A 26,031-nucleotide genomic window follows, 5' to 3' on the forward strand; every position below is an offset into this window, starting at 1 on the left:
AAATATACATGAACTGTTTATTGGGCTACTTGATAATATTATATGTGATGTGATGCTATTTATGATGTGACAAATATGGTGACACCGGTACCGTGTGTGTGTGTTATGTGTATATGATTGGAGGCAGTGCAACACACCATTTGTTCGATGTGGCCTCATAAGCCGTTAACCCTAAGTAAAGGGAGTTAGGTTAATAGGGTTCCGTAGAAAGGGGATGAACGGACCAGTCCTTGTCGAAAGGTGATGTGTAGGACAACCACAACCTTACTATGTGGGTTAATCAGAGCGAGCTATGTTATGGAAATCTAGTCTTACTTTGTAGATGGTACAAGCAGTTGCAAACAAAGGGCTTGGTTAATATCATTTAAAGCTATAATATTGTGAAGGCATCCCAATAAATATTTTGAGAATAACGATATCCATGCTTAACCTTTTTATCTAGATATAAACTATTCACTATCACACACTAGCACAAGATTACCTGCTTTCTAAGTCGTTGAACTTACCCCTTACATTTCTACACCAAGGGAGCATGATGGTGTTTTATAGAGAGGCTAGCTAGGGTTGAGTAGACTGGACCTGAAGGTAGATGCGACCGTTCGATGTAAATGTATTTGATGCAGAGTAGGATTGTGGTGAACATGAAAAACAGCAAGTAGAAGGGATAAATATTCCTAAGATTGTGAGACTATCACAAGAATATAAGAAATCTTCTTAAAAACTAGAGCCTATCTAGGGTTTAAGGAAAAAACACAAAGAAACTCAACTCTGAGTATTCTTATTTAACAAAACTCAATAATAATCATAAACTGAATTGTTAAAGGCTATAAGCATATATTTATAGCCAATACTCCTAGTCCTAAGATAACAATGAAATAAAGTTAATTTAGAAGTCTAAGAAAGACAACTAAACCAAATAAAAGACTAACAAAGAAACCTAATAGAAATAAAGACTGAAAGATAAGATAGAATAAATGACTAACAAAGAAACCTAATAAAAGACTAAAAGATAAGATAAGCCTTGAATTCCAATCTACATCATCCTCCCGAGGTTGGAGAGAATTTGCCCTCGAATTCGAACTGTCTTTTCCATGGTCCTTCGGGTGCCCTATTAACTTGTTCTATTCTTTGTTCCTCAAGATCACAACAAGACCACACCCCATAAGAAACGTGGTGGCTCTAATCATCAGCAGACTACGACAATGATGTTGAAGGCCCTGCACCTCCCCTTGCCGTGTAGACTTGTCATGCTTTTCTCGTGCCTTGTCTTTCCCATATACCATGAAAATCTTCAAATGACTCACAAAGACCCTTTCAATCTTTGACAGAAAAGCCTTTTCCACCATATAGATCTCATCACAATTTTTGTTAGAATAATTTGATAAAATAGCATCTATCCCAATGAAATCAACATAATCATTTGGATCAACACTAAAATTGAAGACTTTATTTTCGGGGCTCTTATCAGGCACATGATATGTAGAATTGTCGTCAAAAAGTGCAAAATTATCCGAAAGATTTACCTCTTCCAAGGGTTCCTCTTCTTCATGAAAAATTGCAAAACTCTTCGAAACACTTACCTCTTCCAAGGGTTCCTCTTCTTCATGAAAAATTACGATACTCTCTGAAAGGTTTACCTCTTCCACTTGTTCCCCCAATTCTTCAAGCTTTTTAGGACTCTTAATGACGTGCGGATGATTATGAACATTAGACCCCGGCACTAAATCAAGTTGAGGTTGAATTTCTCACAATGATGGAACCGCTTTTGATAATTTTGCTCGAACCATGTCGACAAATCTTCCCAGCAGCTACTTTATCGGCCCCGGTACCACTCTTTTGATGTCACTTTCCTTGTCCGTCATCTCCTGCTTGGCTATAAAGGATTGACCATCCCCTTGTGAAGGTTTTGGCTCTGCCTATGGGCTATGTAGCAACGTCAATCTAGTTTTACCCAACATGAAGCTGTACGTGTTCTTTGTTTCATTATGGATAGCAGCTTTATCATCTTGCCATGGCTTGCCCAATAACAGGTGACATGTCTCCATGTCGACCACATCACACCACATAGTATCCCTATATTTAGCTCCAATAGAAAAGGATACTAAACAACGTTTAGAAACTGTTACCTTGTTTCCTTTCACAAGCCATTCTAATTGATAAGGAGTAGGATGTCTCTTGGTCTCGAGCCCTAGCTTCCAAACAGCTTCCTTCGAGACTACATTCATATCACTCATTGGATTGATGACAAGCTTGGCCACCTTGCCTCCCATGGTGCTTGTAGTTTGAAATTGTCGGTACGTACCTCCAATGTATCGAGACACCGATTGATGCTTGACCTTCGCCATCTCCCACGACACCTTTTTTTTGTAGGAATTTTCTATTTTTTTCTTTTTGGGTGTCGAGCTTGACGCCTGCATCCCGTGATATAGCATGGGCTTGTGCCGTTGAAAATTCCTTCTGCACTCTGTGCCCCACATAAGGATTGACAGGTTCACCCTCGACGATAAATTTGTCTTCTGCCCCCACATATCTCGGTTTTGGTTGACGCCGACAAACACTCGAACCATCCATGTCGACCAAGTGATCGATAGGGACCCCGTGTTGGGTGCACGCACGCCCCTCCTTCTGCATGGTTAGACCACCAAACCTCTCCTCCATGTGCCGCAAACGAATCGCTAGTTGCTCCTTATGTGCTGCCTTCATGCACATATGCACCTCGTTCATGTCTGCAAAGCAATTGCTCCTCTCCATTCATGGAAAGTAATTGAGCTTTGATACTAACTGATGCAGTGTAAGATTGTGATGAACAAGAAAAACAGCAAGTAGAAGGGATAAATATTCCTAAGATTGTGAGACTATCATAAGAATCTAAGAAATCTTTTTAAAAACTAGAGCCTATCTAGGGTTTAAGGAAAAAACACAAAGAAACTCCACTCTAAGTATTCTTATTTAACAAAACTCAATAATAATCATAAATTGAATTGTTAAAGGCTATAAGCAAATATTTATAGCCCAAGACTCCTAGTCCTAAGATAACAATGAAATAAAGTTAATTTAGAAGTCTATAAAAGACAACTAAACCAAATAAAAGACTAACAAAGAAACCTAATTCAAATAAAGACTGAAAGATAAGATAAAATAAACGACTAACAAAGAAACCTAATAAAAGACTAAAAGATAAGATAAGATAAGATAAGATAAGATAAGATAAGCCTTGAATTCCAATCTACATCAATATTGATCGGGTTATGACTTGAAGACCTATTGTAGAACTTCGAAGGTTATTTGTGATATCTAGCATTTTGAGATGTATTTGTATATTCTAGGAGGGTCCAAATATTATTTGTAGTATCATGTATAAATAAATTGATGACTCAGCTTACATTGGGATTTTAGTAATGCTTTGATTGTAATGATAAATAGTTACACAAAAATAAATTCATGGACTTCCCCTGCTTAATTACTCTGATTGAGAAAAATAGATCCCTGTGGACTTACCAGCTTTGTGGATAAGTCTGGGAGGCACGTGACAATTTAATTACCAAATAATTAAATTTTCGGAGCTTTACATTGTCTGATGGATCAACTTCATTTTTGTGTTGAAGATTTGATCAGTTAGTCCAACAGAAGTTGGAATTCTTCTTTGCTTGAGGATCTTTTTGATATGAATTCGGTTAACTAAATAAAGAACATCCATATTCCTCTTCTTCCAGCAGCTGACAGATGGACTTGGATTCTTACCGAAAATGGTCTCTTATCAGTTAGTTCAGCTCATGAGTTATCTTATAATTCTCCCTCTCATAGGCCTTCTCCTCTGACTCCTGAACTTTGGAAAGACCTTTGGAGTCTAAAAATGCAACATCGGCTCAAGCATCTTTTATGGAGACTTACTTGGAACATTCTACCTATTAGACAATGCTTTGTTAACTTCATAGACAGCAATGACCAAGTAGATTAGTTTTGTCCTATTTGCAAGACAGCTCTGGAATCTTCCTCCCATCTATTTCTTGATTGCGGTTTTGCCAAGATTCTTTGGGAGGAATTCTCCTTGGCCTTTCAACTTTGAGGTATTTAGCTTTTCTCGTTTTGCAGACTGGATCAAGGTAATCCTGAAGCCTTCATCTTTTCTGCCGACAACATCCAACTCAACCCTATCTAGTCTCTATAGATCATAGCCAATTCAGTTCAGGCTCACAAAAGGCTTGGTTAGATTCAGCACTTCCCTTTACTTGGGCTCCTCCTCTCCCGAGCAACTTCATGGATAATTTTGATATTGCGGTTAAGAGTGACTTCTCAGTTACAGCTATGGTTCTTAGTGATTCTAACGTTAAAATTATCCATACTGCCACCAAACGTCTCTCTACTATTGATGCAACCATTGGGAAAGCTCAAGCAGCTCTGTTAGCCTCTTAAGTAGCTTCATCTCTTGGATTTTTTTCTTTAACCTTGGAAGGAGATTACATCGCAATATTATTCTTGCTATTCAACAACCTGAACTTTTCTTAGTGTGGAACTTTGCTTCCATTATTTCTAATGTTCAAGTACATTTGCTATCTTTGTATAGCTGAAAGGCTTGTAAAGTATTTAGGGGTACCAACTTTCGTGCACACTGTTTAGCTCGATGGGCCGCTTCCAACCTCGTGTTTGGAGGCATTCCCGACTAGTCATCCATTCTCTCTTCCATTCATACAGGAGTGGGAAAGACCCTCCCTTGTAATCCTTACCTCATTTGCTTAGAAAAAAATTAAAAATAAATAGAAAAATGGAAAAATTCACTTTAGGTAAAGTTTGTGGTGTTTTTCAATTTGAACCCCAATGTTTAAAAATTTACAGTGTACCCCGTAATGTTTCAAAATTTTGCAATTGAGAATCTTGATGTGGTATTTTTGTGACCAAAAATATCAATTATAAAAATTGCCACTCACAATAGAACGAATCTCGTAGGATAGGGCAATATTGAGGGTGTCGAACCTCAAGGACTGCATGGGTTTAATTATCAGAATTTAAAAAATTAAAATTAACTTAATTAAAAGAGAATGATTTGTTTGTGTGAATTTAAAGTGCATAAAATAAACGGAAATAAAAAAAGTAAATGTATGAGAGAGAGAGTAGGGTATTGACTTCACCACAATCCACACATCAATGGTTAACCATATTTAATTCTAGCAATTCATTCTATCCATGTTATAATTTTAACAAGAAAATAATCTCATACAATCAATGGAATAGCATAACCCATCTTCGGTTGGCACGGACTGTCTACCTAAATTGCACTAAACTAGGGTGTCCATCTTCCCTTGGCATGGCCTATCTAACTCTATTGATTGCATGCTAATTAAGAACCATTGTATAACCATCATTCTTATAATCACAGAAAATAAGAATGATTTGAGTTCAATAATAGTAAAATAATTTCTAAGACAAGATAAGAATTTTACTAATATTGAATTGGAATTTAAAGAACAATTGCATTTAATATGAAGAACAGAAATCAATTGTAGCAATCCTCAGAGTTATACAATCACATGCATAAATTGAAAGACTAAAAAAAAAATACAATCAAACCATTGTGCATTGAAAGGGCTACATCAATACCCCACAATTGGGTTTAGCTGCTTATGATCTTCTAAGCTCCACAGACTATTTTACTGAATTTTGCTCTAAGAGGCGGTGTGTCTGTTTACAATGTTTAGAGCCTTATTTATAGGGAATTAGAAAACCCTAAAACCCTAGAAATCCTTAGAAAATCGGAAGTCAGTCTCCCAGTCCAATTGGGAGACTGAAAACCAAGCCCAAGCTGGAAAGGAGTCTTGCCGTGCACTGTATGCCCGTGTGCGCTCGATCCAAGATTTGGTGCTCTCGAGCGCAGTGCGCTCGAGCCTAGCTGATATGCGTGCGAGCGCAGGTATGTGCTCGATCCTTGGTTGCAGACGCTCGAGCGCAGGTGCACTCGATCCCAGGAGTGCTGCGCTAGATCCTAGGTCCAGAATGCTCAGCTTTTTGTCTTTTTAAGCCCAATTTCCAAAGGTTTGTCAAATGAAACCTGAAACTCAAAAACAAAACAAAATCAAACAAATAACAATGCTAAGGAATTAACATATGTAAATTAAGGGGCTTGAATGTGCAACATTCGGCGCTTATCACACCCCCCAACTTACATATTGCTAGTCCTTGGCAATATAAAACTGAAAATAAACTGAAAAACAAAAAGATAAATCCAGCTTTCGTGGGATGTACGGTTGCATTTAGCATAAGCAACAAGTGTTTTAAACCCCTAAGAGTTCCCTAGAGAACGAGTGAAGTCTCGTGAGGGTTTTCCAGGAATGATACCCACAAACATTTTATACCTATGTAGTTCTCAAAAATGCAATATCATGACCATCATGGTTCTCAGTCACAAACAGGCTTAATAAAACAAACACTATCTTCACAATTTCAGGCAATCACAACTTAGCTTCAATCATGGCAGTTATGAGATATCACAAGATTCAACTAGTGAACTCAACAAATAGTCAAGGGATTTCAAAACTAATCTCAATCATGCATGGATTAATAATTAAAATTCATTGGACTTCCTATCGGATAAGCAACCAAGGCAAAAATTTCTCTCTTTTTTTTTTTTTTTTTGATCACTTATAGCTCCCTTAAGCTTTCTAATTGACCCATGTATCGAGCGTTAAGCCAATGACTCCCAAACCAGTTGGTTTTAGGGCATTAGGTGTAAAGACACCCCTAAGGACTTATTAACTCGGGCCAAAAAGGCTACAAAGCTAAGCTTTTTTTTTTTTTTTTATCAACCAATCCAAACTTCTCACTTTTTGACGCGAACACTCACTGCTTAATAAGGCAAGAGGTCCGGTTACTTGGTGGAAAGTTTAAAATGATCATTTTTAAAAAAAAAAAATTGAAATTTATGCCAAAGTCGATTTCCCAATAAGTTGCCCAACTACATTCCGAATATTAAAACCAAACATTCTTGATTCCAGATTTTATACCCCACAGACTATATGCTAGTGTGCTTGTGAAAATCAAATTGAAACAAGTAATATTTCATGCTGCCAATGAGAGTAACCCAGTTTTAATTCCTTAATCAAGTGATCATGTATTCGTCATATTAAGCCCATCAATGAATTTCAAACCACAACAGGAAAATCAATTGCATGCTTAGAACTATCATGTATATGCCCACACCCCCCAACCTAAAGTGCACAATGTCCTCAGTGTGTGGAAAACAACAGTAAAACAGTGCAATGGTACAAATACCGAACCCGTCACTGTGGCGCAGAAGAAGATGCTACTGGAGCAGGTGGCAACCGTGCTACAATGGCACGTAGCAGGTCTTATTGGGCTTCAAATCGTTCACTTGCCTGCGCCTATCCTCTGCTCTCTAGGTCATAAGCTTAGATTGGAGATCTTGCAGTTCTTTGTGGAGGGACTCATATTGTGACATGGTCATAGTAACGGTCGCCGCCGCTCCCGTGCTGTAGACCGGCTCCGCTGGAGGTGGCTCATTGTGTATAGGCCCATCAGCGTCCCTAACAACCTCAGCTGCTGCAGGCACCCGACGTCGTCTCGGCATGTGGGAATAACTTTGATTCCACTGGATCAGGCCAAACTGAGGATGTGTAGAAATAGGTCCATCAGCGGGTGTACCCTTTATGCCTCAGGTCTGAAAGATCTGGGTGAGGAGAAAAGGGAATGGAGGTCCCCATGACGCCGAACCCTGAGTGCACCTCACAATCGCCCTGTCCCAAAACTTATGTATCTGATCCCAAATGAGCTGGGGGATGGAAATCCAAAAGCCTCTCTGAAAGGCGCATAGAGCCGCAAGGAAGGGGCTGCGCCTCTGAGTCTTGTGTCCAAAGGGACACACATTCCGCTGCAAGACGAAGTCCACGAACCATAGGCGGGATGGCAGCAGGACCTTGCTCGTGCAGTTGCGGAGGTCGTTGGTGTAACGTCCACTGCAAATATCATCCACAATGTACTGCAGTGTGAGGTCGGCCGGCAAGTCCGAGTACCGAGGTGAGCAATCTCGAGCCAAAATGTCCGACGAGCAAGTATGCGAACATTGCAAAGCAGCAGCAATGTCGTCGGGTGTCAGCTCAACGTCCATGCCCGCCACTGATGAAGAAAGAAGACCCGGCCGAGTACAGTCGAAGGTAAGGTGGGCATAAAATTACCGGACCAGCCCTTCGTAAGTGATGGGGCTGACTGGCTGGAACAGGGCAGTGAGGCCGCGGCGTTGACATTCTTTGACCGCCCACTTTGTTGCTTGGAGGCTGCGGAAAATGGTGTCGACGGCAAAGGAGGTCTCCAAGATCAGCTTTCGTTGCTTCCCACGGCGTGGTAACGGCTGGGATGGGGCCTCGGGGGTGGTATCCCTAGGAGGGGAAGAGCGGGATGTGGAAGCAGTGGCCTGAATCATGATGTTGCTTGGTTGAGCCAATTCGCCGAGCACTTGGTGGGCACTCCAAAAGGGAGGGGATGGAGAACCACCTTACTGGGCTGCCCAACCCCCTGTAAAACAGAGAAAAACCAACACAGAGCAGTCTGTGGACTCACGGACTGCTGATTTCTACAAAAAAAAAAAAAAATTGGAAAAAATGGGGGCAGTGGAGTATTGGGAAGAATGGGAAATGGTAGAGATGAAAGTGGTCAGAGAGGGAGAAAAATAGCGGGGACAGGACGGTGGGGCGGTGGCGTGTGGTGGTACGGCAGCCGTAGGGGGTGCGGCGGTGGTGAGGTTTCGTGTGGTGGCTGTTTGATGGTATGTGCGCAGAGGTGGGGCAGAGAGACGGCTGTGGTCGTGGGAAAGAAATGGGGGAAAAGAAAGAGGGATTGTAACCTAAAAAGGTCACGTGAGGCCTCCGGACAAGTGCTCGAGCGGGACTCGCGTTCGCTCGATCGCACTTGCGCAGAGCGTGAGCATGGGTACGTGCGAGCGCTCCTGAAGGTGCGCTCGAGCTTACTCGTGCAAGTGTGTGTCAGTGTGGAGCTTCTGCACTCGATCCCACTCGTGGTGGGCTCGAGCGCAGGGCCGTGTTCTGAGATCGATCGCATAATGTGTGCGCTCGAGCCCAGGGTGTCAGTGCCTTATTCACAAAGATAGACAGGATCCGTCAAATCGACGGATTCCACGTCTATACCTAGCTCGAAGTTTTGGATGCAGGGCTTCAACCTTTGACCGTTGACCTTGAACAAAATGCCATCCTTTAGGTCCCGCAATTCGACGGCGCCATGGGGCGACACCAAGGTGACTATAAAGGGGCCGTCCCATCTGGAGCGGAGCTTGCCAGGGAAAAGCCGAAGTCTGGAATTGAAGTGCCATACTTTCTGGTCCAGCACAAACGTCTTGGGCAAGATATGTTTGTCATGAAAAGCCTTAGTCCGCTCCTTGTAAAGGCGAGCACTATCATATGCATCTCGCCGCAGCTCCTCCAATTCTGTCAACTGAAGTTTTCGGTGGGGACCAGCTGCTTGCATGTCGAAATTGAACTGCTTGATTGCCCACATAGCCTTGTGTTCTAATTCTACAAGGAGGTGACACGCCTTGGCATATACCAGCTTATAGGGAGACATTCCAATGGGAGTTTTGTAAGCTGTGCGGTAGGCCCATAATGCATCATTGAGGCGCAAGGACCAATCCTTTTGGTCTGGCCTAACCGTCTTCTCTAGAATATGCTTAATTTCCCGGTTAGAAACTTCCATTTGGCCACTTGTTTGAGGATGGTAGGGAGTGGCGACCTTATGTGTGACAGAGTACTTGCGAAGCAAAGCCTTGAAAAACCGATTGCAAAAGTGGCTACCTCCATCACTGATGATAGCCCGAGGAGTACCAAATCTGCTGAAAATGTTGACTTGGAGGAATTTCACTACAACCTTGTGATCGTTGGTCTTTGTGGCAATGGCTTCTACCCACTTAGAAACATAATCCACTCCTACCAAAATGTACTCATACCCGCAAGATGGTGGGAAGGGTCCCATGAAGTCGATACCCCAGACATCAAAAATATCGACAATAAGGATGGGGTTCAATGGCATCATGTCCCTCCGAGACATAGCTCCTAGGCGTTGACATCTCTCACAAGCTCGGCAGAAGTCATAGGCATCTTTGAACAAGGTGGGCCATGTGAATCCGCATTGTAGAACCTTGGTTGCTGTCTTCTTGGCACTGAAGTGTCCACCACAGGCTAGAGAATGACAAAAGGTAAGAATGCTGGAAAATTCACTCTCAGGGACACAACGTCGGATGATCTAATCAGCACAATACTTGAACAACTCTCGCTCTTCCCAATAATAGAATCGAACTTGCTTGAAGAAGCGGTCCTTATCTTGCTTAGACCAATGAGAAGGAATCCGACCTATTGCTAGATAATTGACAATATCGGCATACCACGGCGAATTTCTCAAAGTAATTTCCAAGAGTTGCTCATCTGGGAAGGAGTCATGAGCAGGAACCCGCTGGGGTGTCTCAAATGAAATCACTGACAAATGGTCAGCAACAACATTTTCAGTGCCTTTCTTGTCCCGAATCTCAATGTCAAATTCTTGCAGACGTAGTATCCAGCGGATCAACCGAGGCTTTGTTTCCTTCTTGGCCAGCAGATGTCGCAGAGCAGCATGATCAGAAAAAATTATAACCTTTGATCCCAGAAGATATGAACGAAATTTATCCATAGCAAATACCACAGCTAGCAACTCTTTCTCAGTGATTGTGTAATTAACTTGAGCATCTATCAAAGTCTTACTAGCATAATAAATGACATGAGGAAGCTTGCCTACCCGTTGTCCTAAAACTGCACCCATAGCATAGTCAGATGCATCACACATGATCTCAAAGGGCAATGACCAGTCAGGCGGCTGCATGATGGGAGCAGAAGATAATAGAGAGCGTAGCTACTGGAATGCCTCATGACATGCTTCATCAAAGTGAAAAGGGGTGTCCTTAGCAAGCAAACTACATAAGGGCCTTGAAATTTTGCTGAAGTCTTTGATGAAACGACGATAGAAACCGGCATGCCCTAAGAAAGAACAGATCTGCTTCACTGAAGTGGGCGGGGGTAAATTTTCAATGAGCTCAACTTTGGCCCGGTCCACCTCAATGCCTCTTTTGGACACTATATGGCCCAAAACTATACCTTCCTGCACCATGAACTGGCTCTCCAAAAATTTCTCCACCATGTCGGAGAAGATAGACATCATACATCTCTGGAATGTGGCAGGTGCATTGCATAAGCCGAAGGGCATGCGTCGGTACACAAAGGTGCCGAATGGACATGTGAATGTCGTCTTCTCTTGGTCTTGGGGATCAACTGCAACCTGATTATACCCAGATTAGCCATCAAGGAAGCAATAGTAACTTTGGCCAACAAGACGCTCCAAAATTTGATCAATGAATGGGAGCGGGAAGTGATCCTTCCAGGTATGGGAATTGAGTTTCCGGTAGTCAATGCAGACACGCCATCCCGTGGTTGTGCGTTGTGGAACCAATTTGCCAGAAGAGTTCTCAACGACGGTGATGCCTGATTTCTTTGGAACCACTTGAGTGGGGCTCACCCATTTGCTGTCGGAGATGGGGTAAATGATGCCTGCATCAAGTAACTTGACTACCTCTTTCATTACTACCTCCTTCATGTTGGGATTCAACCGGCGCTGTGCCTCGCGAGAAGGTCGAGCATCTTCTTCCAAACGGATCTGGTGCATACAGATAGAGGGGTCGATGCCTTTCAAATCTGCCACTATCCATCCAATGGCCTCTTTCTGCTCCTTTAAAACTGCTAGCAGACTGTCCTCTTGGTCCTTTTGAAGATCAGAAGCGATGATAACCGGCAGAATGTTGTTAGCTCCGAGAAATGCATACTTTAGCTTTTCTGGCAAGGGCTTCAACTCAAGTTTCGGTGGAGACAGTAGAGAAGGAACAGGAGGAGTGCTTGATGTCACAGGTAAGGGCTCCTTTACTACTCTCCATGGATGGAAATCTGCACTTGCAGCAGTCTCTAGCAATTCATGAACCTCTTTGATGTACTGGTCGGTGTTGAATTCTTCAAAGTCGAAGTAAGTCAAACAGGCTTCCACTGGATCCTTTGTCAGGAGACTAGGTAGTGAATCTTCTACATAATCTTCAATGCTGTCCACAAAGAAACACTCATTCTGATCAGGAGCATGCTGAAAGGCAGTAAAGATATTCAACCGAACCTTCATATTGCCAAATGAGATCTCCATGACTCCAGTTCGACAGTTGATACATGCGTTTGCTGTGGCTAAGAATGAACGCCTAAGGATGACAGGAACCTGCTTCTCAAGATTGGGCACAGGCTTGGTATCCAGCACGATAAAGTCCACTGGGAAGAAAACTTTATCCACTTGGATGATCACATCTTCTACAATCCCTCTAGGCTTCTTAATCGACCGATCAGCTAGTTGCAAAATCCCTATGGTGGGCTTCAGCTCCCCTAGGCCCAGATGCTGATATACTGAATAGGGAAGTAAATTCACTCCAGCTCCAATATCTAAGAGTGCCTTATCAATCTCTCTTTTTTCGATGATGCATGAAATTGTAGGAGCCCCGGGGTCCTTGAACTTCAGAGGAGTGTTGTGCTTGATCAGGGAACTCACTTACTCAGTCAGAAGGACTTTCTTGGGGATGTTATTTCTGGTCTTCCTTTTTTGAGTACACAAGTCTTTAAGGAACTTGGCATAGGCAGGCACTTGTGCAATGGCATCAAGAAGGGGGAGATTGATTTTTACCTGTTTGAACATCTCCATCATACTTTGTATTTTCTCTCCTTGTTTCCCAAAGTGGGAAGGTGCGTTGAGACGTTCGGGGAAGGGGGCCCATGGCTCATATGGGATCTCTGGGGTGGATGCTGCTGATGATGAAGCCTCATTGCTCACTTGCTTTCTTTTATCATTCTGCAAATTCTGTGCAACCTCCATGTGTTCATCCTTCTTCTCCTCCACATGATTGTCAACTATTTTGCCGCTTCTCAAGGTGGTGATGGCTTGAACTTGCTGATGGTATGAAGTGCCCTCATCTATCATGTAGTGCCCCTTAGGGTTTACCACTAGTTGACTCGGAAGTTTTCCTTCGTCCCTTCTGTTGATAGTGTTGGCAAGTTGCCTAACTTGAGCTGGATTGGGAGGGTGAGTTGACTATTTCCTCTTGAGATTTGATTGACTGCTTTATCTCGCTGGTCAGCTCAGTCATTGCTTTTAGAATCTAATCCTCAAAATTAGACTCTGAGGGAGTCTGGTAGTGCTGCTGTGGAGGTCGGTAAGTGGACTGAGGTTGGTAGGGCTGCCTGTTGGATTGAGTGTGTGGCCCTGGGGCTGAGTTGCCCAAATTTGAATTCTTCCACGAGAAATTTAGATGATTTCTCCACCCGGGGTTGTAGGTATTGGAGTACGGATCATTACCCAGTCTGGAGAAAGCTGCATTAACCTACTCATTAGAAATGTCAGTATAATTTCAAGTAACAGGGCAGTTATTTACATGATGCATAGGACTGGAACAGAATGAGCATGCTTCAGTGTGCGTGTGAGCAGCAATAGGAGCAAAACCAGCAGTCAACAGAACTTGATCTAACTTCTTGGTGATAGCCTCAACTACTTGGTTGGCCATGTTTGGGGAATGGCCGGCTTCATACAAACTCTCCGTCTTGGGTGCTTTAGGTGCTGGTGCCCTTCGTCTGGCGGAAACCTGTTGAAGAGAATTGTTACTCAAGTTTTCAAACATAGACCATGCTTCATCTTCGCTTTTCAACATGAATGTCCCCCCACATGATGGATCTACTATTTTTCTATTGGACTCGGTCAGGCCATCATAAAAACACTGCACTAGCTCCCATTTTGAGACAGCGTGGTGTGGACATGATCTAAGCAGGCTCTGTAGTCTATCCCAAGTCTCATGGAAATCTTCTCCCTCATACTGGGAGAAGGTAGTAATGGCTCTCCTAGTATCATTGGTAATGCCTATGGGAAAGTACTTCTTAAGAAATTCTTGTTGCAATTGAGCCCAAGAAGTGATAGAATTGGGTATTAAGGACTGGAACCAATGTTTGGCTTTTTCCTTGAGGGAGAAAGGAAAAAGACGCATCCTTAGGGCATCCTCAGTGAATCCATTCATTTTAGTGGTCTCACAAATTGCTTCGAAATCACTGAGGAATTCATAAGGATTTTCAGTGCTAAGCTCTAAGAAGGAAGGTAAACTTCGTATAGTGCTAGGCTTAATTTCATAATGGGTTGCCGTAATTTCTAGCAACCGAAGACATGTGGGAGTAGTGTAAGTGGTAGGAAGATAGTGATCTTGCAATGCTACGTGGTTACCATCCCCCATGGTCTCAGTGGAACGCTCTTCTAGCAAATTAAAGTTCTTTTGGGATCTAATTTGTTGAAGGGTGCGTTCAATTTCAAGGTCGCAAGAAATTAGTGGAAAAGACAAAGAACGACGACCTCTAATAAACTAAACAGAAATTTAAAAAGAACAGAAAAGAAATAAGCTAAAAAAAACAGAAAACCAACAAAGCTCACAAACGGCCTTAGAGTGCACTTAGGGTTTTGGATGCAGGCTGCCGCAAGTGCGCTCGATCGCACGACAAGATGCGCTCGAGCGTACTGCCACAGATGGGTGCGAGCACAGGAGTAGGGGGCTTGAGCGCTACTGGCTTGGATCCTGCTGCAGTGCATTTGTGCGCTCGATCGCACACGACCTGCGCTCGATCGCAGTCACAGAGAAGGCTGCTTACGGACCTGTTTACAAATTCTAAAATAAAATAAAAATAAAACAGAAAACAGAATTAAAGTTAGCAACTTAAAGCAGAAAAATAAATTATTAAGCTAAAATTAGTCCTTAAAATTTGACAATAAAACCGTTAAGTAGTCCCCGGCAACGGCGCCAAAAATTGATGTGGTATTTTTGTGACCAAAAATATCAATTATAAAAATTACCACTCGCAATAGAACGAAGCCCGTAGGATAGGGCTACATTGAGGGTGTCGAACCTCAAGGACTGCAGGGGTTTAATTATCAGAATTTAAAAAATTAAAATTAACTTAATTAAAAGAGAATGATTTGTTTGTGTGAATTTGAAGTGCATAAAATAAACTAAAATAAAAGAAGTAAATGTATGAGAGAGAGAGTAGGGTATTGACTTCACCACAATCCGCACATCAATGGTTAACCATATTTAATTCTAGCAATTCATTCTATGCATGTTATAATTTTAACAAGAAAATAATCTCATACAATCAATGGAATAGCATAACTCATCTTCGGTTGGCACGGACCGTCTACCTAAATTACACTAAACTAGGGTGTAGTACGATCCGTCTTCCCTTGGCATGGCCTATCTAACTCTATTGATTGCATGCTAATTAAGAACCATTGTGTAACCATCATTCTTATAATCATAGAAAATAAGAATGATTTGAGTTCAATAATAGTAAAATAATTTCTAAGACAAGATAAGAATTTTACTAATATTGAATGGAATTTAAAGAACAATTGCATTTAATATGAAGAACAGAAATCAATTGTAGCAATCCTCAGAGTTATACAATCACATGCATAAATTGAAAGACTAAAAATTAAATACAATCAAACCATTGTGCTTGGAAAGGGCTACATCAGTACCTCACAATTGGGTTTAGCTGCTCATGATCTTCTAAGCTCCACAGACTATTTTACTGAATTTTGCTCTAAGAGGCGGTGTGTCTATTTACAATGTTTAGAGCCCTATTTATAGGGAATTGGAAAAAGCTAAAACCCTAGAAATCCTTAGAAAATCGGAAGTCAGTCTCCCAGACCAATTGGGAGACTGAAAACCAAGCCCAAGCTAGAAAGGAATCTTGTCGTGCACTATACGCCCGTGTGCGCTCGATCCAAGATTTGGTGCGCTCAAGCCTAGCTGATATGCGCGTGAGCACAGGTATGAGCTCGATCCTTGGTCGCAGACGCTCGAGCGCAGGTACGCTCAATCCCAGGAGTGCTGCGCTCGATCCTAGGTCCAGAATGCTCAGCTTTTTGTCTTTTTAAGCCCAATTTCCAAAGGTTTGTCAAATGAAACCTGAAACTCAAAAACAAAACAAAATCAAACAAATAACAATGCTAAGGAATTAACATATGTAAATTCAGGGGCTTGAATGAGCAACATTCGGCGCTTATCAACTCTCCGTTACTAATTTCCATCTAAGTGGACGAAAATTAACCCATGTGGATCTCACGTGAGAACAATATGCTGAAACTTCCAATTTTGCCTCTCCTCAGTAAAACAAAATGCAAGCCATTTCCACTGCAATCAAGAAACCCTCCAAGAAAGGCTCTGAAACAATCCTTCTCCGCCATCTCTTATATATCTCTTTGTTGCAACAGAGGAAGAAAGCCAGAAACCCACTCCCTTGTTGGGAAAATTGATAATTAATTGGCAACCAATTTCCCACCAGACCTTTATTCAAAAGATAAGTTTGGAAAGAAAACACACGAGAACACACACCAATTACACACGTACACTATGAGTTTATGTGATTTGGCAATATGCCTACGTCTATGAAGCGTGATCCGGTCTCCTTCTTTACTATTGAGAAATATTGAGTACAATGGTACAAGCCTAAACCCCTCAAGTTTAATATCCCAAACCCAAGCCCTTAACCCCTTGTACACCCCCACTCAATTGTCCCTTTCAAATACCTAGTAAAGAAGAACTCTCTACATTTGTAAATGCCACAAAGTGTTCTCACCAATTTGGATTTTCCTGATGATCTCAGCCAAGGACTACATGTCCTTTTATAGAGGGTTAATCACAAAAAATATGAGAACAATTTTCATTTAGTTGCTGTTGGGAAAACGAAACCGTCATAAATATAAAGTATTTTCCATGATGAAGATAAACACTGCGGCCCACATGTTTACCCACACACGTTTTCTACAAAAATTCAATTCCAAGTTGTTCTTGGACTCATTTTAAAACTAACCTTATCCTCTTATAGATAAATAGAACTTGAGCCCATCAACTTGAATATTGATATATTTTCCAACAATTATCTTCACACTTGTTGACAATTTGAGCCATTCAACAATCTCCACCTTGGCAAAAATTTGGCAACCTCCACCTGAGATCTCAGGTCCGCATCTTGACCGATGCCCATCCCCATGCCCAGAGATGTCGTACAAAACACTATCTACACCAACAGTAATAATTCTACAAGAATTATCATGCTCCACCATAAAGAGCACATGCACTTAGAATTAAACCATTCCAAGAATTTTCATTTTTTGGCACATGTCCAAAAAAATCTTGCTAAAAAATTTGGTGCAACTTCCATGTTTGGTTCCCCCGGAAGTTCATCAGCCATCGACACCTTTTTCTACCACATACTCAACATCAAAAAACCAAACCAATGTCTCCTATGCAAATGTGGACTCGCTAATAGAACACATTCATTATCCTGACATTTTTAGCGGTCATGCCAGAGGATGTACATGCCCATATCAAAGAGCATCATCATAATCATCTCTCACTGCAATGAGAGAAACACTATTAGCGTTTTTGGAGCAATCTACCGAGCCTGCTCCTCTCAACGTTTTATGTAGCCCAGATTGGATTAGGATGTCCTGGACTTGTATTTGCCACAACCCAAAGTTCAGTCCCCCGTCGAACCTTTCAATCCCAAACTTCAAGGACTGCATTTCTTCTTAACGAGTAGAAATCCACAACCAAGTTCTGATACCAATTGTTGGGAAAATTGATAATTAATTGGCAACCAATTTCCCACCAGACCTTTATGCGAAAGACAAGTTTGGAAAGAAAACACACAAGAACACACACCAATCACACACGTACACAAAGAGTTTACATGGTTTGGCAATATACCTACGTCTACGGGGCGTGATCTGGTCTCCTTCTTTATTATTGAAAAATATTGAGTACAATGGTACAATTCTGAATAGCTCAAGTTTAATATCCCAAACCCAAGCCCTTAACCCCTTGTACACCTCCACTCAACTATCTCTCTCAAATACCCAGTAAAAGAAAAACTCTCTACACTTTGTAAATGCCACAAAGTGCTCTCACCAATTTGGATTTTTCGAATGATCTTAGCCATGGACTACATGTCCTTTTATAGAGGCTTAATCACGAAAAATAGGAGAAAAATTTTAATCAAATTGCTGCTGGGAAAACGAAACTATCATAAATACAAAGTTTTTTCCATGATGAAGATAAACATTGCAGCCCACATGTTTACCCACACATGTTTTCCCCATAAATTCAATTCTAAGTTGTTATTGGACTCATTTTAAAACTAACTTTATCCTCTTATAGATAAATAGGACTTGAGCCCACCAGCTTAAATATTGATATTTTTTCCAGAACAAAGCGTTTATGTTACTGCAATGGCAAAGGAGATGAGAAATTTGAGTTCTTGGATTGAGGTTGCACCAGCCCTTCTCATTTCCCCAACTAAACTTCCCACTTCTCCTGTGTTGGAGACAATTCCTGAAGAGGAAGCTAAGGAATACGACCAAGACTCCTAAATATTGGAGTTTGCTTTTCTTTCCTTTTCTGAAATTCTTTTGATTTGTATGAGCAGTTAGTTTGATACAATGATTTAAATTTTGTTTTAAAGGGCTCACAGATTCATAACCTATTCCTCTACGGTTCCAATCTTGTAATTTTCTTTTGTTTCCTAACGAAATTTCTTTTCAGATTGCTCCATACTTCACAATGTTGAACTATATGGGATATTTTTTGGATTCCACAAATTTGATTTCCAATTGAGCACCATGGAAGAATTACATTGAGCATTCAAGATCAAATATTTTTTAGTATTTTGACTCGTTTTGTTTTACTGAGGGGCAAAATTGGCAGTTTTAACATATTGTTCCCATGTGAGACGCACATGGGATAATTTTCGTTCACTTACACGGAAATTAGTAACGGAGGGTCCCAATTGCAAATTTTTGAAACATTAGGGGGTATATTGTAAATTTTTAATCATTGAGGTTCAAATTGAAAAACACCTCAAACTTCAGGGGGTAAAGTGAATTTTCCCCATAAATAAATAAACATTTAATGAAAATGTGGAACCATTTATTGTCACCATGATTGAATCCTTGTCCTTTATTTTTGGGAATTATGATTCTCTCCAGTTCAAAAGAGCGGGAAAATATCAAGTTAGTTATAGTGGAAGGGTATTTTTGACCCCTAAAAAAGTGAAAAAACAAAAATACTCTTCAAGTATAACTAACTGGATACTCTCCTCCGGCCAGTTGATTTGAACTTGAAAGGATGTTGTTCCTATTTCTAGACAAAATGCACAATCAAAGCCAAGCGGATGGCCTTTGGTTTCCAAGCTAATGCACATCAAGGTTGACGCATCAGAGCACATCTGGGATTATGTTGGAAAATAGAACATTTAAATTTAAAAATAATTTTTTTTAATTAAAAAAAAAAAAAGATTTTTTTTAAGTTTTTCCTAAAAGAGTGCATTGACTCTTTCTATAGTAAAAAAAAAAAAATTAATAAATACTTTAGGAATTTTTTTTACCGAATATATCAGTTTTTATTTGACACAACTTTTTAGGTACTAACAATCTTTTTTAAGCTTACTAACACAATCCCATATAGGTTCTACTCTCATTTTCAACAACATAAAAATTTGATAAGAAGCATGTTGAGTATGTGCAAAATTAACTTTTTAAGTGCTTGTTTAGGCGTTTGATCAAAACTAGAGTTTCTCTTTCCCAACTTCCTGAATTTGCATGTGCTAGCTTCCCATAGTACATGTAAATGAAAGAACTATACAAGTTATGTCTTTTAATATAAAATCTATATTCTTTTTGCATAAATTGTCCCCCCTCATATTCCTCCTTTTCACTATTAACAATCGAGCAACAAGTCATATATTTTGTTGTTGTTGCACCACAAAAACAGATGTTCTACTATTAACATCTGATGAGGCAAGCAAGTCTCCAATAACCCCCAACTCTGAAAATTCACTCCATTCTGCCAACCCTGATGTCTGCGGAGTCTCTACGTCATTTCGTCTACCAACAATAATAAGGTCGTATTCCTTCACCATACACCGAATTATCAATGCCGTCTCACGCCCATCTTTCACCAACTCCTCTATGTATGTCACAGATTCATTACCCGTATTGTTAAGCTTAACATCCTTGAGTATCTCAGAGTCAAAAAAATATTCGTCCCAGTAGGCATCACCTTCATTGCGGGCGGAAACAAAGTGAACCACAGTGAGAGTTATTTTAGAGTGATTGGCCATGCGTTTGGCAAAAGTAAGTGCCTCTCGATCATCATTACCTCCAAAGAAGATCATTGCAACAGAATATGATGAATTTGATGAAACCATTGACTGGCCTAGATGACCACGGTCAATCAGGATGCCAACAGAGCAGGGGGCTACTTCAAGCACATTGCAATTTAAGGTCCTCATGGTATTGTCCTCTGATTCAACAACAGAACCATCAATTGACCATTTTCGGTGGAACGGCAATACTATGATGGATGTGAGTTTGTCCAATCCAAGGATGCAAATGTTCTCGTGCATGGACTTGAGTGGAGAGATTAATGTGAAGACGTTTACTGATACGGCACCTGGATTGTCTTGTTCAAAGTGATCGAAGGCAAGAATGATATTCTCAGAATATGATCTATTAGATACAGTCTTTTTCTGCATTTGGTGGGAAATAAAAATAGGAGAGGTTCGACCAATTAATTCGATAAGGTGAAGAACATAAATAGCAAGGGGCCTCTCTCTAGATGGGCACGAGACTTCAAGTAGTTTGATTAGAGCACCAATGTTATCTGGCTTGTGAATGCATGCTAGGATTCGAAGCTCTGCATTGCGTGTGCAATGCATTATATTTCTTTTTTGGTAACCTGCGTACTGCCTTGAAGGATCGTACAAGAACTTCACTAGGAGTGGCACAAAAATTGCAATCAATAAGATGTGTAAACATATCAAAGCGAACACCTGGTCTGTTATGGCCTACACTTAAATAAAACAAAAATGTTAGAGAAAACCATGAGGTGACCTTGCTCAAGAAATCACAGTTCTTGACTACTACGAAATATGTGCTAGAAAATGTATTTTTCAATATAGTATGATGTTTCAAGAAGAATAATATTTTTTTCATTCTTAATTATAGGACCTATGCAAAAAATACTCTATAACCATGAAATATCATCCCATCAAATTGGCAAAAAAATAATTTACTATAATGCTTTGTTCCTTTTCTTTACATCTACATTTTTATTTTTATTTAGGGTAAGTATTGTATGTTGAAATTAAGAAAGAGGGAAAGGAAAGAAAAATCCAACAGGCAATTTTATTTTCTTTTTTCTCTATGCTACCAATGTGAAAGGAATGAAAGGTAGGTATGAATTAAAGAGGATACAAAAAGTTAGCCAATCATTAAAAATTAAATCAAAGGCACCCGTAGTGGAACCAAAAAGAGAAAGGCAATTACATTTTCTAGGAAAAGAATAGGGAGAAAAGATGGTTACCTCGATATCTCTATTGAATGTGTTGATAGAAAGTTGGATTACACCTTTGTAACTCAATAATAGAGCGAGTGCAAGAGCATCATTTAAGGGCATTTTGGAGTACAAGGCAGGTACCAAACAAGCCACAATTTTTACCACAAAAATCAAAAAAATGACGACTGCGGTGATTTTTACGAAATTACTATCAAATTTGATTAGGCTGAAATCTGCCCTCATTGAACAAGTAGTCACGAACAGTGGCAGAAACACATCTGAAGCGAAGCAGTTTAACTTGTTGACAATAGCTAATCCTAAAGGTGGTCCGTCTGGTATTGCGAATCCCAGAATGACAGGCCCAAAGATTAGAGTCTGACCAAAGAAATGAGAAAACAACGCGGAGCCAAGGAAAACTACAATGATGGCATCAATATACATGCCTTTGACAGGCTTGCCTGCCGGTGTCTGTCTGATTATCCAAAGCATTGTTGGTCGAATTGCAAATATATTGAAGATAATGTAAATCATGAAAGCTCCGGAATCTATAGCGGCGATCGTATTACCAAGCTCCCTGCTAACTCTAGAGAAGGAGGTCATGATGGTTATAATCACGCTTAACAAATCGGTTATCATTGCTGCAGAAAGGCTTAATCTGCCCAGCTCGGAATTCAGGATTTTGAGGTCTTCAAGAAGGCAAACGAGGACGGGAAATGGAGATACACAATGTTGTATTGTCACAAATGGAATTATAAATGCTTCTTTTTTATTTAGCGGCCACAATCTTTCAAGTTGCATTTCGACTAACAACCCAATTAGCAATGGCGACAATATGCATGCAACACCGGTAACCATGGCTTTTCTTCCTGTTCTTTTTATCATTCCTAGATCCATTTTCACAGTACTCATAAAGAAGAAGAGTATGAAACTGAAGTGAGCAAACATATCTATTATTTCTTGACTTGTCAACGGGAAGAGAACTTTTTTGATTATACCGAACCGTCCCAAAAGAGACGGACCGAGGATTATGCCAACCTGGTTCACAAAAAACCAACACAATTTACCCCCCTCCCCTCAAGTGCAAACAATTTCAAACAAGGAAAACAAAGAGGAAGAGAGCATGCACGTACAAGAAGTTGTGTGGTGAACTTGGGTAGTCCATGACGCTTAAGAACGTAGTGGGCGGCTTGGTTGAGGGTGAAAATGATAACCATTTGCAGCTGAAGCAGTGGCAACGTAAACGGCAAACTCCCAGAACCAATGTAATTCCACAAGCCGAATGAATCAATGGGGCCAGGCAACTGAGTGCAGTCGATTATGGAGCTCCCGCTGCTTGTATTTACATATGTGATTGTACCCTCCACAGGCAGATCATTTCCTGCCATGCCTCTTTCTATTTTCTCACAGACAAAGTTGATGGAGAAGAAAAACTTAATTGTAATTTGTCAAATTAAAAACAATATTGAGAGAAACTATTTCTCAGATTCACTATATATTGTATTCTCAGAACATGTGATTTATAAGTTGATCATCTTCTAGAAAAGGATCGGATCATCTTATGGTTGTAATCTGGTTTTCAGGTATTGAAGAGTATACATTGTCATCCCTTTCCAATATTTATCTAATCTTTCGAGAATTTAGGTCAATGCCGGGTCAGCCTATTGTTGGTTTCATCTGTACACTTGGGCTTTACATATATATATATATATATATATATATAGTCCTCTTTTTGTGGGACTACTTAAAATTTAAATTTAGCGTTTTACGTAATTAGAATTAATAAATGCTAAAGAAAATGAGAATGAAGATTCAATAGATAAAATACTAAATTAAAGATATATTTTGATGAAAATAAATTGAGCGTATAATATTAATTAAGGGCAGACGTTCTACGCACCTAGCTACTTGATGAAAGTAAATTTAGCACATAATCAGTAAACATTTTATGCAATGGTGGAACCATTTATTGTCGCCGTGATTGAATCCTTGTTGTCCTTTTATTTATGGGAATTAGGATTTTTTCAAGTAGGAGAATATTTTGAATGGTATTTTGACCTTTTAAAAAGTGAAAACACAAAATACTCTTCGAGTATAACTAATTGGATACTCTCCAAGTTATTCGAACTTGAAAGGATCTTGTTCCTATTTGTGGACCAAATGCACAATCAAAGCCAAGCAGATGGCCTTTGGTTTCCAAGCTAATGCACATCAAGGTGGACGCATCAGAGCACATATGGGATTACGTTTAAAAATACAACTTTTAAATTTAAAAATAATGTTTATTTTTAAGTTTTTCCTAAAAGAGCATTTTGACTCTTTCTATTGTAAAAAATTCAAAGAAATACTTTTGAAATTTTTTTACCAAATATATCAGCTTTTTATTTTACACGACTTTTTAGATACTAATAGTATTTTGGGAAAGCCTCTAAAATTACCAGCCATTTGCAATATAGCTCCCCAATGTTCAAAAAGTACTAAAATAGCCCCCAAAGTACCAAAATATATCAAAAAGACCACTTCTTTTTTTATATTCCTATAATACCCCTATTCTTTTAACAAATAAAATAATAAAATAATTGTGAAAAAAACCCCAAACAATTTTTTTTTTTAAAAAAAAAAAACCAATGGAAGAATAAATACAATAAAAATATTTTTTGGAATAAATAAATAATTAGTCACTGTAGTTGGCCTAAATTACAAATTGCTTCATGTCGTATTAAAGTAAAATCAATTTGGTAGTTTGATGGCCTACTTTAATACTTTTTTTTTTTTTTTTGAATATCTCAAGAACGTACCTTTGATTTTACTTTAATACGATATGAAGCAATTTGTAATTTAAGCCAACTACAATAACTAATTATTTATTCCAAAAAACATTTCTTTTTGTTTTTATTCACCCATTAGTTTTTTTAAAAAAAAAAAAATTGTTTAGTGTTTTTTTACAATTATTTTATTATTTTATTTGTTAATAGAATATGGGTATTATAGGAATATAAAAAAATAAGTGATCTTTTTGATACATTTTAGTAGTTTGGAGAGCTATTTTAGAACCTTTTGAACATTAGGCTGCTATATTGCAAATGACTCGTAGTTTGGGAGGCTTTTTTATATTTTTTTCCAATATTTTTAAGCTTACTAACACAATCTCAGATAAGCTCTACTCTCAATTTCAATTACATGAAAATTTGACAAGAACGATGTTAAGTATGTACAAAATCAACTTTTTAGGTGCTTGTGTAGGCGTTTGATCAAAACTAGAGTTTCTCTCCTCAACTTCCTCAATTTGTAGATGCTAGCTCCCCATACTTGTACATGAAAGAAACTTACAAGTTATGTCTTTTAATATAAAATCTATATTCTTTTGCATAAATTGTCCCACTCTTATTCCTCCTTTTCACTTGAAAATGAAATCAATATTCCATGCATAAAACCACTACCAGAAAATAAGAAAAATTTAAAAATAAAAATTGCTTGCAATGCATCCATGTTGGATAGACTAAGGCATGCAGCCAGCCCACATAGGCGTACGTAGACCATCTATTCTTATGTCAGCATTGGGCCAAGTGTTTTAGCTAAGTGGGCTGAGGCCTGTAAATGAACAAGAGAGAAGCAACCTGGGCGATCTTTGAAGGCCCATAATGAACAGTAAAAAGGCCACAAAATAATAGGCTTGCATAAGTGGGAATCAAAATCAAAAGCTCTCGGATTCCATTATTCCTTTTTAGTTTTTAGCAACTGCCCTAATGGGTAACAAAACTCTTAGAGATACATTTTCTTAGTGCCAAACACTAATCAATTCACACGTGTAGAAAAGAAAGAATTAAACACGAGATCTTAAAGAAAGAATGTTTACCTTATCTTTTGCGAATTAAGGTCAATGCCTGGTCAGCCTAAGTTGTTGTGTTTCATCTGTACACGTACGCTTTATAGTCCTCTTCTTGTGGGACTACTTACAATTCAAATGTAAAGTTTTACGTAATTAGCATAAATAAATGCTAAAGAAAACGAGAATAAAGATTTAACAGATAAAATAATAAATTAAAGATATATTTTGATGAAAATAAATGGAGCACATAATTAAGGGTAGACGTACGTACTAACCAACCACTTGATGAAAATAACTTTAGCACGTAATCAATAAACATTTTATGGGACACAATTAATGCTCTCTTCCCCTCTAGAGAATTCCTGCTCTTTTCACTGTAGATCTCTTCTACCTTATCATTTACTCTCTTTTCCTCTCTCTCTCTCTCTCCCTCCTTTAGGCTTCAATGGAGGACCTCATTTCCCAAGCCTCTTCACTTAATTGAATAGACAACCCCCCAACCTCCTCCCTAGCTCTTGCTTCTTCCAACAATGTCTCCCACTCCCTACCCAAAACCCACCACCAAGATCAATCTCACCCAACCTGCTTTTTGTTAGGAGTGAATACCAATTATCAAATACATGGCGGAATTAATATATCCATTTTTGTCCAAATTAAATAATCTAGCACCCAATGATAATTCTCCACACTACAGAAAAATAATCAAGCT

General features: G+C 39.6%; 1 protein-coding gene and 1 pseudogene across 1 annotated transcript; both read right to left on the bottom strand.

Moving 5' to 3' along the window:
• Nucleotides 1-9,096: 9,096 nt before the first annotated feature.
• Nucleotides 9,097-10,062, bottom strand: LOC148587456 (uncharacterized). The gene is made up of 2 exons (XM_088512623.1): nucleotides 9,667-10,062; nucleotides 9,097-9,567 (listed from the first exon to the last, which is right to left on the bottom strand). The coding sequence occupies exons 1-2, from the start codon at nucleotides 10,060-10,062 to the stop codon at nucleotides 9,097-9,099; spliced, it is 867 nt and encodes a 288-aa protein (XP_088368749.1).
• A 9,833-nt stretch (nucleotides 10,063-19,895) lies between these two features.
• Nucleotides 19,896-22,881, bottom strand: LOC132169550 (cation/H(+) antiporter 4 pseudogene; annotated as a pseudogene).
• Between the last annotated feature and the right edge of the window lie 3,150 nt (nucleotides 22,882-26,031).

The sequence above is a fragment of the Corylus avellana genome, chromosome 2 (assembly GCF_965113065.1).
Source record: "Corylus avellana chromosome 2, dhCorAvel1.hap1.2, whole genome shotgun sequence".
Classification (NCBI taxonomy): domain Eukaryota; kingdom Viridiplantae; phylum Streptophyta; class Magnoliopsida; order Fagales; family Betulaceae; genus Corylus; species Corylus avellana.